General features: G+C 40.6%; 1 protein-coding gene across 5 annotated transcripts in view; it reads right to left on the bottom strand.

Annotated features, from left to right (window-relative positions):
• LOC132818359 (AT-rich interactive domain-containing protein 3A-like) overlaps nt 1–18,781 on the bottom strand; it is a 454,864-nt gene that overhangs the window by 16,356 nt on the left and 419,727 nt on the right. For all 5 annotated transcript variants that reach the window (XM_060829311.1, XM_060829321.1, XM_060829331.1 and 2 more), the window contains exons 4-5: nt 11,666–11,849; nt 435–679 (exon numbers count right to left, since the gene is read on the bottom strand). In XM_060829311.1, coding sequence (XP_060685294.1) covers nt 435–679; nt 11,666–11,849 — 429 coding nt within the window. The remainder of the gene's footprint in view (nt 1–434; nt 680–11,665; nt 11,850–18,781) is intronic.

Here is an 18,781-nt window from a genome sequence, read left to right as displayed (position 1 = left end):
CCTCAGTCCCATACTTAGGAATGACTAAACTTTCTTTATATACATACAAGAATGAATGAAGGTGACCAAAATGGTGGACACTATAGTGAAAGGAAGTGCTTCCCCTTACACGATCATTTCAAGGATTGATTTTAGTTTTATAACTGTACATATGCTTAATGTGCACACACATTCTTATCCTTGATTTCTCCTCATCAATAACTTGAATGCTTAGACAAAGATACTTACAGTGCAAGCTACAGCATATCAACTGCGACTAAGTAAATACGCCTTAAATGTTTAACTCAATGCACAAAAGAATTTGAGTCCCTGGGATATTTCTCCTTGTCTCTACACAGAAACAAAGTTACAAGCCAACTATATGCCATTGTGCCTCTTGAAGACTGTATTCCATTAATTCAGTGTTTTACTATGTAAAAATCTAAACACAATACCTTTCTTTATAGAAAATCCATGGCTAATATGGCTGCCATTATGTGTGGATATAGCTATAGTAGGCATCTGTATCTTAGGAGAAGATAAGATAGTAGGCGTCCCCACAGGGGAATAGTTAAACAATGTAGAACCATAACTCTGCCTTCGGCCCTCTCGTCTGTTGCTATCAATAGCTGCCTGCAACTCTCCAGGTGAGCTCAGCCCTCGCTTTTCACATTCATATGGATATAAGTACTTCATGTATCTGGAAGGCAATGTAAAGAAAAATGTTAGATATAGGTGCAAATACTTTCTGAAACATAATTCGTACTATTGCATTCTCATTCTCTTCAATGTGTGCTTGGTGTAATTCTGGGACTGTAACATTTTTGAATCTATTACACCCATCATGAATACCAAATTCTACCAGAACAAAACGTAGTAAACTTTACTTTAAACTTCAGACCACTCTTCCTTAGAATCATCCTTCAATTTTATTTTAGAAATCATGCCTTTTACAGCGCTATGTGATGTGCTGTCAATTTCTAATCTGTAAAGAAAGCGACTGCATAACACAATGTCACACTGAAGCAGTAAGGGTTCACGGTATTTTACTGTATTATTCACTGTAACGTGCAAGTGATAATAAATCATTCTCATTCAAATTAATATGAAAATTCAATTGTCGCTCAGAAAACTCGGGTTTGTTGAGTACACAATAGGGACATTATGGAAAACTAATGGATGGTCATGATTTGGAGATGCTGGTGTTGGACCGGAGTGTATAAAGTTAAAAATCGCACAACATCAGGTTATAGTCCAACAAGTTTAATTGGAAGCACTAGCTTTCAGGTGGACACCCACCTGATGAAGGAGTGTTGCTCCGAAAGCTAGTACTTCCAATTGAACGTGTTGGACTATGACCTGGTGTTGTGTGATTTTTAACTAACTGATGGTGGCATTGTTTGGGGGATTTCCATTCAGCTACAGGTAGTTTTGGGGCTGAGATATATTGGTTAGGACGAGGAACAGTTTGATTAACAGGATGGAGAGCGTGCATAGGAAATACAGGGGATGGAAATGTCTTTTTTTGGGTGGGGAGGGATGTACATTGTCATAGTCACAGGATAGCCGAGCAGGAGGCAGTCACCCCTTCTCTGGCAATAATACCTTCAGGTTTCACATTGTTCCTTGGACTCTTGGCACCAGCCTACTTCACAATGGCAGAAATCCAAGTATGGTGGAAGGAGATCATCAATTGGCTGTTTAACAACTATTAACTGGACACTGCCATAGTGCTGAATTTTACAGACCCACATGCCATTCTACTCCCTTGGAAAATGGAGCATTCTGTCCTTGTTGAATGAATTCCCAACTGCTGCAGCTTGTCAGTATTCTACTTTATAAACTTGCATGACCCACTTCTGAATAGAATTACAATGATAAATTGGAATATCTTTGTTTTGGAAGAATGAGGTGGGAACTATAGTTTGTATTTTTTGGCATTAATACTCCAATACATTAATTGGACTGAAACCTCTATGTTTCTACATTGTTCAACAAATTAACGTGTTCAAAAGACTGGATGTATTGAAGACAAATTCGCTGATGATAGGAACACAGGCAGGAAAGCATGTTGTGAGGAGGACATAAAAAGTCTGCAAAGTAATATAAATAAGTTAAGTCAGTGGGCAAAAATTTGTCAAATGGAGTATAATGTAGGAAACACATAATTATTCACATCAATAGGTTGAATAGAAAAATTGGACAATTATTAAAATGGGCAATGTTATGGAATGCAGCAGTACAAAGGGATCTGGACTTCCTTGTATGCACATATCACAAAGGTCAACATGCACATACAGCAGTAACTAGGAAGATAATAATGTTCTTCTTTAGTGCAGAAGGGATTGAATATAAAAGTAGGGAAATCTTGCTCAAACTATACAGGACATTAGTGAGACCAACCTGGAGTCCTATTCAGAGTTTAGGTTCCCTTATTTGAAGAAGAATATATTTGCACTGGATGGAGTTTAGAGAAGGCCTGTTAGGTTAATTCACAGCATGAAGGATTTTCATCTGAGAAAAGGGTGAACAGGTTGAGCCTGTATCCATTGGAGTTAGAAGAATGATCTTATCGAAAATGTATGGTTAGAGTCATAGAGATTACATCATGGAAACAAAACCTTCTGTCCAACCCATCCATACCGAACAGATATCCCAACCCAATCTAGTCCCACCTGCCAGCACCTGGCCCATATCCCTCCAAACCCTTCCTGTTCATATATCCATCCAAATGCCTCTTAAATGTTGCAATTGTACCAGCCTCCAACACACCCTCTGGCAGCTCATTCCATACATGTATCTGCATGAAAAAGTTGCCCCTTCGGTCTCTTTTATATCTTTTCCCTCTCACCCTAAACCTATGCCCTCTAGTTCTGGACTCCCCAACCCCAGGGAAAAGACTTTGTCTATTTATCCTATCCATGTCCCTCATAATTTTGTAAACCTCTGTAAGGTCTCCCCTCAGCCTCCGACGCTCCAGGGAAAACAGCCCCAAGCTGTTCAGCCTCTCCCTGTAGCTCAGATCCTCCAACCCTGGCAACATCCTTGTAAATCTTTTTTGAACCCTTTCATGTTTCACAACATCTTTCTGATAGAAAGGAGACCAGAATTGCATGCAATATTCCAACAGTGGCCTAACCAATGTCCTGTACAGCCGCAACATGACCTCTCAACTCCTGTACTCAATACTCTGACAATAAAGGAAAGCATATCAAACGCCTTCTTCACTATCCTATCCACCTGCGACTCCACTTTCAAGGAGCTATGAATCTGCACTCCAAGGTCTCTTTGTTCAGCAACACCCCCTAAGACCTTACCATTAAGTATATAAGTCCTGCTAAGATTTACTTTCCCAAAATGCAGCATCTCGCATTTATCTTAATTAAACTCCATCTGCCACTTCTCAGCCCATTGGCCTATCTGGTCAAGATGCTGTTGTAATCAGCGGTAACCCTCTTCGCTGTCCACTACACCTCCAATTTTGGTGTCATCTGCAAACTTACTAACTGTACCTCTTATGCTCGCATCCAATTCATTTATGTAAATGACAAAAAGTAGAGGGACCCAGCACTGATCCTTGTGGCACTCCACTGGACACAGGCCTCCAGTCTGAAAAGCAACCCTCCACCACCACCCTCTATCTTCTACCTTTGAGCTTGTAATGTATCCAAATGGCTAGTTCTCCCTGTATTCCATGAGATCTAACCTTGCTAATCAGTCTCCCATGGGGAACCTTGTCGAACGCCTTACTGAAGTCCATATAGATCACATCCACAGCTCTGCCCTCATCAATCTTCTTTGTTACTTCATCAAAAAACTCCATCAAGTTTGTGAGACATGATTTCCCAAGCACAAAGCCATGTTGACTATCCCTAATCAGTCCTTGGCTTTCCAAATGCATGTACATCCTGTCTTTCAGGATTCTCTCCAACAACTTGCCCACCACCGAGGTCAGGCTCACTGGTCTATACTTCTCTGGCTTGTCCTTACCACCCTTCTTACACAGTTGCACTGCGTTTGCCAACCTCCAGTCTTCCAGCACCTCACCTATGACTAGCGATGGTACAAATATCTCAGCAAGAGGCCCAGCAATCACTTCTCTAGCTTCCCACAGAGTTCTCGGGTACACCTGATCAGGTCCTGGGGATTTATCCAACTTTAATCGTTTCAAGACATCCAGCACTTCCTCCTCTGTAATCTGGACATTTTGCAAGATGTCACCATTTATTTCCCTACAGTCTATATTTTCCATATCTTTTTCCATAGTAAATACTGATGCAAAATATTCATTTAGTATCTCTCCCATTTTCTGTCACTCCACACAAAGGCCACCTTGCTGATTTTTGAGGGGTCCTATTCTCTCCCTAGTTATCCTTTTGTCCTTAACATATTTGTAAAACCCCTTTGGATTCTCCTTAATTCTATTTGCCAAAGCTATCTCATGTCCCCATTTTGCCCTCCTGATTTCCCTCTTAAGTATACTCCTACTTTCTTTATACTCTTCTAAGGATTCACTCGATCTATCCTGTCTGTACCTGACATATGCTTCCTTCTTTTTCATAACCAAACCCTCAATTTCTTTAGTCATACAGCATTCCCTATACCTACCAGCCTTCCCTTTCACCATAACAGGAATATACTTTCTCTGAATTCTTGTTATCTCATTTCTGAAGGCTACCCATTTTCCAGCCGTCCCCTTACCTGTAAACATCTGCCTCCAATCAGCTTTCAAACGTTCTTGCTTAATACCGTCAAAACTGGCCTTTCTCCAATTCAGAACTTTAACTTTTAGATCTGGTCTATCCTTTTCCATCACTATTTTAAAACGAGTAGAATTATGGTCGCTGGCCCCAAAGTGCTCCCCCACTGACACATCAGTCACCTGCCCTGCCTTATATCCCAAGAATAGGTCAAGCTTTGCACATTTTCTGGTCTGTACATCCATATACTGAATCAGAAAATTGTCTTGTACACACTTAAGAAATTCCTCTCCATCTAAACCTTTTACACTATGGTAGTCCCAGTCGATGTTTGGAAAGTTAAAATCCCCTACCATAACTATCCTATTATTCTTACAGATAGCTGAGATCTCCTTACAAGTTTGTTTCTCAATTTCCCTCTGACTATTGGGGGGTCTATAATACAATCCCAATAAGGTGATCATCCCTTTCTTATTTCTCAGTTCCACCCAAATAACTTCCCTGGATGTACTTCTGGGAATATCCTCCCTTAGCACAGCTGTAATGCTATCCCTTATCAAAAATGCACTCCCCCTCCTCTTTTGCCTCCCTTTCTATCCTTCCTCCAGCATTTATATCCTGGAACATTTTGCTGCCAGTCCTGCCCATCCCTGAACGATGTTTCCGTAATTGCTATGATATCCCGGTCCCATGTTCCTAACGATGCCCTGAGTTCATCTGCCTTCCCTGTTTGGCCCCTTGCATTGAAATAAATGCAGTTTAATTTATTAGTCCTACCTTGTTCCTGCGTAACCTGTTTGAATCACTTATGTTCTCAGCTGTACCTGTCTCAGATCGATCTCTTTCCTCACTATCTCCCTGGGTCCCACCCCCCACACCTTACTAGTTTAAATCCTCCCAAGCAGTTCAGGCAAATTTCCCTGCCAGTATACTAGTCCCCTTCCAATTTAGGTGCAATCCGTCCTTCTTGTACAGGTCACTTCTCCCCCAAATGAGATTCCAATGATCCAAAAATGTGAATCCTTCTCCCATACACCAGCTCCTCAGCCATGCATTCATCTGCTCTATCCTCCTATTCCTGCCCTCACTAGTTCGTAGCACTTGGAGTAATCCAGATATTACTACCCTTGAGGACCTCCTTTTTAAATTTCTGCCTAACTCTCTGTAATCTCCCTTCAGAGTCTCAACCTCTTCCCTTCCAATGTCATTGGTTCTGATGTAGACAATTACCTCCTGCTGGCCCCTCTCTCCCGTGAGAACATTCTGCACCCTCTCCGGGACATCCTTGATCCTGGCACCAGGGAAACAACTCACCATTCTGCTTTTTCTCTGCTGGCCACAGAAACGTCTATCTGTACCTCTGACTACTGAATCCCCTAACACAATTGATCTCTTGGAAGCCAACGTACCCCTCGTTGCATTAGAGCCAGTCTCAATACCAAAAACTTGGCTGTTTATGCTACGTTCCCCTGAGAATCCATCACCCCCTACATTTTCCAAAACAGCATACCTGTTTGAAATGGGAATATCCACAAAAGACTCCTGCTCTAGCTGCCTACCTCTCTTACCCTTCCTGGAGTTAACCCATCTATGTGACTGGATCTGAGACTTTCACCCCTTTCTATAACTGCCATCCATCACATATTGTTCCTGTTGCAAATTCCTCATCGCTTCTCGGTTGAGCTGCTTAGAGGACACCTCCTCCCATAGGGAATCTAAAATTAGAGGGGATGCTTTATAAGTAAGTGGTCTCCCTTTGAAGACAGCAACGAAGAGGAATTTCTACACTCAGTGGATCATGCATCTTTGGAATTCTCTAGCTTAGAAAGAAGTCAAGCTTAGGTCATTCAATATATTCAAACCTGAGTTAGACAGATTTTTGATTTAGAAGGAGCCAAGGGTTATAAAGGGCAAGCAGGAAAGGGGAATAATGCCCACAATCAGATCAGCCATAATCTTATAGAATGACCAAGCAGATTCAAAGGTCAAATGGCCACCTTATTCTGTTCTTCCACTAGTACACTCAGTGTTATTGATATCTTTCAAAATTGTTACTTTTGAAGATGAAAGCATTAAATTATTCTTCATGTAAATTTTAGATCTGAACTGATCTTAGGTAATTGAACTCAACCCGAGCTTCAATCGTGACTTTCTGTTCTGATGATATGGAGATATATTTATAAAGAGAAATATCATTTATGTGAAAGGTGCATGAAGGCAAAACAACAGCAGGGTTTTCATAGCAACAGCAAAGAGATAAATATTTTTTAACTAAGCAAAATGTAGGTGACTCATTAAAGATCAGAGAGAACTTCAAGGTAAATAGGAGAGATGGTCAGAAAATATGTCACTATGTGAATGATATTAGGAGTAATTTCTTTCAGAGTTCAGTATAGGACTGTAGTTTAAAGTATTTATATAATGTCTGAAATGCAGCAAGATACTTAGATACCTACATCCAGAACCTCAACCTGAGCTACAAATCTTCTCAACACTTGCTAAGATACTTAGGAAATTATGGAACTGTTAGTTTAACATGTATGAAGAAAAAAAAAGAGGAAAAGTATGTATTTGTAATCATGTTATCAGATTGCCCCAAAAACAACATGATATTTTTCTCTCAAGCATAGAAGTCCAGTAAGATATATGATGCAAGTTTTTAACCTGATAAAATACTTTGGTAAAGTGGAACCAAGTAAACTTTTTAGCTGCATGCAGACCTTAACGACAGGGAATTAAATTTGCAAATTAAGGATATCAAAAGAAGACGATAAGAGGGAGAAATATTTTTACAAAACAATGCAGAACAGGTCACTGGCAGGAGTTGTGGAACAAGTGCTCCTAGTCAGTTTCTGAAAAGATTTGGGCAAATTCCTGTCAACAAATGAAATTTGGTGCGTAAGAAATTTGTGGGCAAGTAATTGTGGACTTATTAGTAAAGAGAAACTGCTCTGCTGAAAGGCATAAACTTTAAACTTGGTTAGGTGTGTAAAATGGAGAGTCTCAGATTAGCCACCGACTGATCTACACTGCTATTGAAGTCATCCCGGACAAAAAGGGTTCTGCTATTGTTACTTTCCTGTGCTGCTATGAAGAATAGAAACTCCAAAAAACTGTGGTTTGGAATTGTTTGAAAGCATGATTCAGGAATCTACTAACATTCACCTGGAAGAATAGACACTATAGTTTCAGAAACACCAACCATAGTTCATGAACCTGTTAGATGAGAAATACCTAAATAAAAATAGACACAAGCAAGTAGATATTATTCATACTGACTTTCGTATGTTTTTTGATAATGTTCCATATGTAAAGCTTTAAAGGTCACTAAGGATCACGGATAGAATGCAAATTTGAAGAATCCCTACAGTGCAGAAAGAGACCATTTGGCCATTGAGTCTGGACCAACCCTCTGAAGAGCATCCCACCCTGACCCACCACCGTCCCCATCCTACCTTCATATCCCTGAACACATTTGCTAATCCACCTAACTTGTACATCCCTAGACACATTATGGGGCAATTTAGCATAGCCAATCCACCCGATCTGCACGTCTTTGAATTAGTTCACTAGATTTAGAATTGACTTTGCTGTCAATATCAGAAAATGCCATTAAACAGAAATCTGATGGAAAGAACAGTCTTTATTGTTTAAAATAGCTATTTCATGCTGTCTGTGACCTTAAACTGCTAAACAAGCAGCCTCTTGTGTCTTTCAGTGTTGTTTCTCCATTGCTTAACAGAATTTTTTATGTTGCTTTCTCTTCCTAACATGATGGCAATTAAAGGTCTGAAAAATACTGGTGCTGCACTTATAATGTACAAACAATGGTCTAAGCATTGATTGATGCTGACTAAATTAAAATGACATAACAAACCAGCCTATAGGAATTACCTGTTGAGCTGAGTTTGAGAGGCCTTTATAAGTCACCTAATCATTGAAGCTTATGATTGTGTTAAGCTGAAATGTAGTGTTTGAGTTGGGGCAGCTCCCACATCATAGCACCTAATCCCTCTGGATTGTAGACTCTACTTCACAGTCCCTCATAGGTAGTGGCACAGTATTCATGTCACCGGACTAGTAATGCAACACCCCAGGCTAATGTTTTGTGCCTACGTTTGACTCCCAGCACAGAAATGGTGAAATTTTGAATTCACTAAAATTTGGAAATAAAAGCTAACCAAATGCTGACCACGTAACCCTTGCAAACTGTGGTTAAAACCCAAACTGGTTCATTAATGTCGTTCGGAGAAGGGGAAATCTGCTACATTTACCTGATCTGGCCTATATATGACTGCAGACTCCCAGGAATCTCGCTGAATCCTTCATGCCCTCCGAAATGTCCTGGAGCAAGCCATTCAGTCGCATCAAAATGTTCTGAAGTATAAACAGGACGAACAACCTGGCATTGACCTGGGCACCAGAAATGACAACAGGAATGCAGGCCCGTTGACCTTGCAGAGTCCTCCTTACCAACATGTTTTGGCTTGTGACAGAATTTGGAGAACTGTCTCACAGAATAGTCAAACTAAACCTGAGATTATTCCTGATGAAGGGCTTTTGCCCGAAACGTCGATTTTGCTGCTCCTTGGATGCTGCCTGAACTGCTGTGCTCTTCCAGCACCACCAATCCAAAATTTACCTAAACCTGAGATAAACATACTCACAGATTACACGCAATGTCCCAGACATCTCCATCACCATCACGATCACCATCACAATCTTGGGCATAGCCTGACAAACTTGTAGAGAGACCTAACAGAGGTGATGGCATACCAGTACATAGTCAGGAAGGAGTTGTCTTCAACATTGACTTCAGAACTTTCTGATTACCATCTACTGCCAAGCTCTTGGCTGATAAATCAGTTCTTCTCCATGGTGAACACCACTGGAGGAATCACTGAGAGTGGTCAATTTATATCACATGGATTCCATACATTCACTCCACCTATCAAGTAACTGCTAATGACATTCGATACCACAAAGGCTTTGGGTCCAAACACCATTCTAGCAATAATACCAAAGATTTATATTTCAGAACAAGCAGTGCTATTCTAGTACAACAGCAACACTGAAACCTACCTAACAACATGGAAATTTACACAGTAAAGTCCTAAATGCTCAGATACTGGAACAGGACATGTCACGGACAATCTCCATACCTGAGCTGATATGTAGCTTTAACACTCATGTCACAGAAATGCCAAGAAAACAGCATCTCCAACAAAAAAGGATCTAACCATTTCTCCTTGATGTTTAATGGCATCACCATTGCTGAATCCCACACTATTATCATCCAGGGGTTTACCACAGCCCAGAGACTGAACAGGACCTGCCATATAAATGCTACAGCTTTGAGTGACAGCTTTGGGCATAAGCTGTTCATCACATTCCTGATGAACAGCTTATGCCCAAAACGTCGACTCTCCTGCTCCTCGGCTACTGCCTGACCAGCTGTGCTCTTCCATCACCACACCATCCAGGACAAAGCAGCTTACTTGATTGCCATTCCATCCACTGACTTCAATATTCACTCTCTCCAGCACTTACACACAGTGGCAACGCTGTGTTCTATCTAAAAGATGTACTCTCCAACGATATCCCAACAGCACTTTCCAAACCTGCACTAATTACCACCTTGAAGGACAGGGCAACAGATACATGGGAACAAGACATCCTGTAAGTTCCCTTTTAAGTCACACACTACCCTGATGGGGGAGTATCTCACTGTCACTCATTCAAAGTCCTGTAAGGTCCTTCCTAACACCATTGTAAATCAACCTGCACTTCAATGACTATAGCTGGTCAAGAAGGCAGCTCATTGTCACTTTCTCCAGAGTAATTAAGAATGGATAATAAATACTGGCCTAGCTAGCAATGCCCAAATCCCACAAAGGAATGTAAAAAGTTCTTCCATTACGGACCACATGTCATTATCTCGCCCAATCATTCCTGATCCCAACAAACTCCGGCACTACCTATTTTTTAATTTCTTAAATATTAATCCGTGAATATTCACCAAAAATGTCTCAATTTTAAAACATGCCATATTGTTTTTGAAATGCTCCATCACCTTGCTTCTCACTATCTATGTAATTTCTTTCAGATCCACAAACCTCTGAGATACCCATGCTCTTCTCATTCTAGCCTTCTGAGTGTCCTGAATTTATTCACTTGATAAACAGTGCCAATGTCTTCAGTTGCCAAGATCCTAAGTGCTGGAATTCACTCCCTAAGTCCATCTACTTCACTTTCCCCTTTTAAGACATTCCTTACAATGTACCTTTTTGACCAAGCTTTTGGTACTTTCACCTAATAATGTGGTTTGGTGTAAAAGATTTTTAGTGACCTTTAGATATTACCTGCACTGACTCAGTTTACTACGAAGGACTGTCCTTCTGAACCTATGCCCTCATATTAAACCAGTCATCTCCCTCTAATGAGATAGCAGCTTTGTGGTTAGGCAGACTATGGTGACTTTATTTTATTACACTACTTTGAATCAGATATTTAAACATAAACCTCCAAGGATCGCCATTGTTGAATATTTTCTCTTTCATTTGCCGTACAAGTTGTGAACCCTTACTTTGGGTTAACTGTTGGAATGGACAGATAATTTCTCTAATCTTCACAGTTTTTAAATTGCTTATTTATTTTATTCACCACCATATTCCACAGCCCGCAGTTCTGAAATTAGCTAGTCACTGCCTCAGTCAACAAGGATTTTGTATTGACTATCAGGAAGTCCTGCTTTCTGACTTACACAACACCCAAAACATTTTCCATCTGTTTACCTTAGTGACCCAACTGAGTTTGGCAATGTATTGAGTGGACAACTGTAGCAAAAATAAGCAATGGATGACAATCCTGATACCAGCTGGTTCAGAATCATACTGTCATACTGCACAAGCAGCGTGCCTATATAGGGATATTTCTCAGATCATTCTCTTGTAATATTAACTACAAAATACTTTTTTATAACTTACTGGGTTCTCAAGGTGAAAGCAGCACTAGTAATAGAGGTAGGGAGGTTGAGGCCTTTGGTGATTTCGCGCCAGATCTTCTTATTGATGACTTCCACTAAGCCGCCTTTTTCAGTGACCAGCTTGTACAGACTGTACAGATCTAACACCTGCTTGGCCATGATGGGAATCCGATTCACTGGAGTCCCTGTGTAAATGAAAAAAATATCCACAATCAATTGCATTAGCTTCAACATATCGACAGACATCCCACTGTTATAGGCCAATTAATTTGACCAAGTAAAACACCTAATTGCTCACTTTCTGTCAAAAAGGAAAAATATTTACTCCTCTTCTTGGGGTATTGACGTTACAAAGATAATTAATATAACAATTACTACTGTATTGTGTTCAACATAATTTAAAGAGAAGCTAGATCTAGAATATTTAGCTCCAACTTGTTTTTTTTTAATGGAGGAGCTGGAGAGCATGGTGTTGACCCAAACTCAATGACAACACTCATGTGAAGACGAAAAAGAGTGAGACTAAACAAAGAAGTGTTTAGGTGACACCAAACTTAGAGTTTTAAGAAAGTTGCGGAGCAAATGAAAAGTAACCCATACTAGCTCTTCCAGGTATTCAGTTACATCTATTATTTTGTTATTTTTATACATTCCCATTTAGCTAATTATCTTCTTGAAACTCCTCCGGCCTTTATTTCAAATAACCTATGGAACTGTTTGCCTTGGAGTAATATAAACAATAGAATGGATCTATTCAGTCTGATCAAATGCATCGATTTCACTCCTGCTATTACCAAAATTATAGAATTAGTCTGGTTTAATTGTGAGTGAAAACTAACTGTCTGTAAAGATGATCACTCTGGTAAGAAGTAAAAATAATAAACTGAAAATGAGCAAGATTAAGTATTCAGTAATGAGTAGATATTCAGTGATGCTCGTAGATAGACCTAAATGTAGCAGTCTAGATTTTATTGAAAGTCCAGGGCACCTTTCTCAAAAGAAAATAGTGACAGCAGGTGGTTAAATGATTTAACAGAGGCACTGAAACCAAATGTGTTCATTGGAGACCAATCAGTGCAATCCCAGATGTCATTGCATTTTGGCTCAGTACTTAGCACTGTTGCCTCACAGCACTAGCGACGTCAGGCGACTGTGTGGAGTTTGCACATTCTCACCGTGCCTGCCTGGATTTCCTCTGGTTATTCCAGTTCCCTCCCACAGTCCAGAGATGTGCAGGTTAGGTGACTGGCCATGCTAAATAATATCCAGGCATGTGCAGGCTAGGTGGATTAGTCATGGGAAACACAGGGATACAGGAATGGGGTAGGTTTGGGGGGATGGATGTTCTTCAGAGGGTTGGTCTGGATTTGATGGGATGAATGGCATGCTTCCACTCTATAGGAATTCTATCCAGTTCCTCAACCCAACCATCACCAACAATGATTTCCCACTTCTCTCACCACAACTGCGTCACTCTCTAGGTTAAGTTTGGGAATGCGAATGAGTTTGCAATGTTTAGCCACATTCAAAATATTGTCAAATCTTCCAATGATGAAACAGCTCTGTCAATCCTCAGCTTAAACTGGACACCAAGCATGAGCTGGGAAATAAGATGAAATGTAGGTTAGACCCAGAATTCATTAACCTCAACATAACTGCCCTGGAATCATCCACAAACATTTAACAGGATCAGCTATTTGCATTCTATGATTAGATTAGATTAGATTACTTACAGTGTGGAAACAGGCCCTTCTGCCCAACAAGTCCACACCGACCCGCCGAAGCGCAACCCACCCATACCCCTACATTTACCCCTTACCTAATACAACGGGCAATTTAGCATGGCCAATTCACCTGACCCGCACATCTTTGGACTGTGGGAGGAAACTGGAGCACCCGGAGGAAACCCACGCAGACACGGGGAGAACATGCAAACTCCACACAGTCAGTCGCCTGAGTCGGGATATGAACCCAGGTCTCAGGCGCTGTGAGACAGCAGTGCTAACCACTATGCCACCGTGCCGCCCACACGGTGGCCCATTATAAATGCCAGATAAAGGTTGAATGATCTGTATCTGTGGACTCATCTCCCCTTCTTCAAAAAATGAAGGGTGAAGAATAGAGGTCAGAAAAAGTGTTGAAATGAGGAATTGGGGCTTACCGCCCTGAAGTGCATTCTGTCTTCTTGCATTTGCCAGTGTTTTCAATCACGACTCTACACAAGTACATGTGAATAGTTGGGGGATGTCAAAATCTGGGACCTCAGCCCAAACCTATCCCACTGAAATGCTGCCTCTCCCTGAAGTGCCATGTGAACATGACAGCAAACATAAGGTAATGACACTAGAAAAGATAGGCCTAGGAAATGCAGCAAGTAGAGATAAAGAACTTTGTTGCAGTCTCATTTATTTCTAATTGCTTTTCAGATGAAGGTCTCAGTGTTAGCTGGTGCTCCTGGAAAGAGTCTACTGCAACACGCCCTTGATTTTATTTTTGGGAGTGGGTTTCCACTTGTTGATTAGGATCCTGTTTGTAGCTTCTCTGGTCATGTTTGGATCAAGGCAGATACTCCATCCTCAGCTTTTGGCATCAGGATCATGAAACTCTCACCCTAAATCCAAAGGTACAATTAACATTTTTCTAAATTATTGATGCCCTGAACGCATTCTGTCTAATTTGTGCAATACTTTGGCACAGCAATTTCAACCGGGATCCAATGTATATTGCTTCAGCTTTTGAACAAAACCATCACATTTGCTGGGGTTGTTAAATGCTCAAACCGCACTGCAGATATCATGAGATATGGGATGATGTATCAATATAGAAGGCAGATTATTGAACCTGATAATGTGTGTGTAAGTGGTTCTTTTGTATGCTTGGCCTTTCTAATTAACCCGAGGTTAGCCAAGAGAGCAGTGTAGTAAGCTGTGGATTTATGATAATAGCATAAAGACTAGTTCATTAAATATATGCCTGGCTGTATAAATCTTAGTGCACACAAGTGTTTCCTTCAAGGAGAACTTAGAAATTACATTGGCATGGAATTTGTATTCAAAAATGTCGCATCTTTCCCCGTGAACCAAATAAAGACGGAAATATTTGGTGTTTCAAAATTATCTACTTCATGGTTTTAATTTCACTCTGGTCTTCAGAGAGTTTAACACTCCCAACATTGACTGGTGTATAAATTCAAACTCTGGACATATCCTCAGAATTCAAGGTGTTGATTTTTTTGTAAGTATCCATTTTTAAGGGGGTGCAAGGGCCGAGTGCTGTACATCAACATATTATTTTCACTCCTGTAGCTCGATTCAAATTCATGCCGAGTCAATTACCCTGGAGCGACAACTTGAATTTCCATCTTGCATTCATCAGGATAAATACAAGAATACCAAATTTCAAACAATCATAGCAATTTCTTATTTTTGTTTATTCATGGGATGTGAGCATTGCTATTTGGGGCAGCATTTTTTGTTTGTCCCTAGTTTCCTTTGAAAAGGTAATGGCCCAGTCAGCAACTGCCGCATCCCATGAAAGAATAAAACAAAACTACAGGAGAAAGAAGTGCTGATTGATTGGTAAATTAATTCTGATTGGTGAGGTTTTTCTATGGAGACAGCAACAGGCAGCTATAAATCCCACGTATTCAGTGTAGTCTCTTGCTTACAGAGAATGACTCACTGCATATGAGTTCAATTCATTTCTAGCCAGCATGAATACTATGAACCTCACAAGCACAACCGACTTTCATAAATTGGTTCTCAGTGTAGCTCTTCCTGGACTCAGGTTTGTTTAGCATGTGATGGGCAATTACTAAAATTGTTTTCTTTAACCTGGAAAGAAGCCCAGTGCATAAAGGTGCATGGCTATACTCATCTTCACAATGACTGACAATGGTGTTTTGTCCTGCTCTGGGGTTGCAGCTGTGGCTGCAGTTGGTGCCAGTTGAGGATCTCCTGAACAAAGCAAACCATCTGCCATGATAGCCCTTATTTAGAACTGCTCCTTGAACATCCTGGGTAGGTTTTCTTCTGCTCAGAATGTTTTTCCTACTTCTCCCTCTTCCATCTGTTTGTCCTGCTGTGCCTCTAACACTCAATGCCATGTACTGATCCAAGGTAAACTCCTGTCCTTATATTTGGGAGCAAGTACTCTGTGCAGAGTTAGATCTAAATCCATCAGCATGTGTCCTATATCTCCCTGCAGACTAGAAGATCTTTAAATAAACCACGACTACAGTTGAACCAAGGGCCAAAATCAACCAGCAATTAACCAGAAAAGTAGTTTGTAATCCCTTCAAACAGCTTACTAGAGGTTCCTTTCTGCTGCTGAAAACATGTTCAATCTTACATGGTGAGAAGACAGTTTTATCTGGAGAACTGAGTTGAAAAGTATCGGTACAGTTATGCAGCCAGACCAACATCTCCACAAAGTGGAATTCAGTTTGACTTAAACAAGAACAGTACATATGTATAACAGCTTTCATTATGTAAGCAAACAGACAGTTACAGTATTAAGTACCGAGGAGCCCAATTTCATGCTCAACCTGTTTTTATGAAATTAACCCATTTCAGCATTTAAACACATTTGTTTAAAATCAGTTATATTTTGTTACAAAACTCTATAAAAGAGAGGCAGCTATTTAAGTTAATTATATTTTTGACAAGAAGTTGGATGTGCAATTATTCATATTTAAATGTTTTTTGAATATTGAAAATTAAACTCAAAGTCTTCTTGAGAAAAACCAACAGATCCCATTTTTAATCTACAACAATGTACTTTTGGGCCAGATTTTCATGCAGTCAGGAAGATTCCATGGGCCTTTAGAAATGGTGAGGGGGTATTAATGTGGATATACTGTCCATATTTTCTACAAATCCAATTTTAAATCTCTGGTTCATCAGCCTAACCTCCACCTCTGCCTTGCCCATCCCCTCAACTACCACCCTTTTCTGCCCCCCACCTCCCAAATCCCCAGGCTGAATTTCGGATGGGTGACTGTGGAGCAGTGGGGCAGTATGGTGTCGTCTAACCAGCCTTGGCATTTGGCCTTTCCATCGTCGCCTACGATCTTTTTTCAGGATTGCGGGCCTGGTTCAATTGTGACCCGTATCTTAGAGACAAAATTGGATTTGGGGTCTTTAAACTGAGGGGGATGCAGAAAGAGAAATTTCCAAACTCAACCTCACTGCCTTGGGAGCAAAGATCTGTCCTTATGTCTCGTTGCAAAATGAATCAATTGGGAATATTTTTTTCCTATGAATGCCATGATCTACAAGCAGAACTCTTTGTTGGCAATGAGTTGTTTAACTCCTTCACCTTCATTAGCTTCAGCACAAAAGTATTAGGTAAATCCAATTTAATGTGTAAAAGCAAGTGGTATAAAATTAATGAAAAATTGGTGCATTTTTACTCAATTGAAACAGTGTTTTTTGAACTCAAACTGACACATTTTTATTTTAACCAATTCACTTATATTGCTAACTCTATGCCGATGTTTTTTTAAAAAAAGTGATTTCAAAAAAATACAGTTTGCATTTCATATTTCTCATGGAATTGCTACAGTGCAAAAGAAGACCATTTGGCCCATTGTATCAGCACTGGTTCTTTGAATGAGCAATTCTGCCACATTCACAATATAATCCTATACATTCTTCCTTTACAGGGAACAGTCTAAATTTGCATTAAATGATTTGGTTCAACCTGCCTCCATCACAAGCTCAGATGTTAAAGTTCTGAATTGGAGTTAGGCAAGTTTTGCTGGCACAAGCCAGCAACTTTCAAAAGTTGATAGGAGTAGACTGTCCACAGGAAAAGGGACTTCTGGCAAGTGGGAGGCTTTCAAAAGCAAGATAATAACAGTACAGAGACAAGATTTTCCTGTCAGACTGAAGGGTAAGGCTGGTAGGAGTTGCAACAATGCATGAATAGAAATATCGAGGCTCTGGTCAAGCATAAGAAAGCAGCAGATATCAGGTACAGACAACTGGGATCAACTGAATCTCCTGAACAGTAGAAGGCGAGTAGGGGCATTCTTGAAAATGAAAATCAGGAGGACAAAAAGGGGATATGAGGTAGCCTTGGCAGATAAGGTTAAGGATTATCCAAAGTAATTCTACATGTATGTTAAGGGCAATAGAGCAACTAGGGGAGAACAGGGCCCTTTAAAGATCAACGAGGTTGTTTTCATGTGGAACCACAGGAGATGGGTGAGATACTAACCGAATATTTTGCTGCAATATTTATTGTGGAGAAAGACTTGGAAGCTAGGGAACATGGGAAATAAATATTGATGTCTTGAAAATAATCCACATTACAGAAGAGGAGGTGCTCGTAGTCTTAAAAAGCATAAAGGTAGATAAATCATCGAGACCTGCTCAAGTTCCACACCAGAGATTAGTAAGGAAAATTAAGGCTCATTGTATCTGGGGTAATGTATTGACATGGATAGAGAACTGGTTGGCAGCCAGGAAGCACAAGTTGGAATGAACAAGTCCTTTTCAGAGTGCCAGGCAGTGATGAGTGGGGTGTCGCAGTGTTCAGTGCCGGGACCCCAGCTGTTCACAATACACATTAGTGATTTGGACAAAAGAATTGACTGCAACACCTCTAAATGTGCAGATGACATTAAGCTGGGTGGCAGTGTGTGCTGTGAGGAGGATGCTAAGAGGCTGCAGGATGACTTGGATAGACTGGCTGAGTGGGCGAATACCTGGCAAATGCAATATAATATGGATAAAATTGAGGTTATCCACTTTGGTCACAAAGTAGGAAGGCAGATTCTTATCTGAATGGTGGCAGTTTAGAAAAGGTGAAGTGCAATGAGATCTGGGTGTCATGGTGGAACAATCACTGAAGGCTGGCATATAGGTGCAGCAGGCAGTGAGGAAAGCTACTGGCACACTGGCCTTCATAGCAAGAAGATTTGAGTATCAGAGTAAGGATGTCGTGTTGCAGTTATACCGGACCTTGGTGAGGCCTCACCTTGAGTAATGTTTTGGTCTCCTAGTCTGAGAAAGGACATTCTTGCTATTGAGGGAGTCCCAGTTCACCAGACTGATTCCCAGAATGGCAGGACTGACATATGAAGAAATACTGGATTGACTGGGCTTGTACT

The sequence above is a fragment of the Hemiscyllium ocellatum genome, chromosome 1 (assembly GCF_020745735.1).
Source record: "Hemiscyllium ocellatum isolate sHemOce1 chromosome 1, sHemOce1.pat.X.cur, whole genome shotgun sequence".
NCBI classification, from domain to species: domain Eukaryota; kingdom Metazoa; phylum Chordata; class Chondrichthyes; order Orectolobiformes; family Hemiscylliidae; genus Hemiscyllium; species Hemiscyllium ocellatum.
This window is presented reverse-complemented; position numbering and strand designations above follow the sequence as displayed.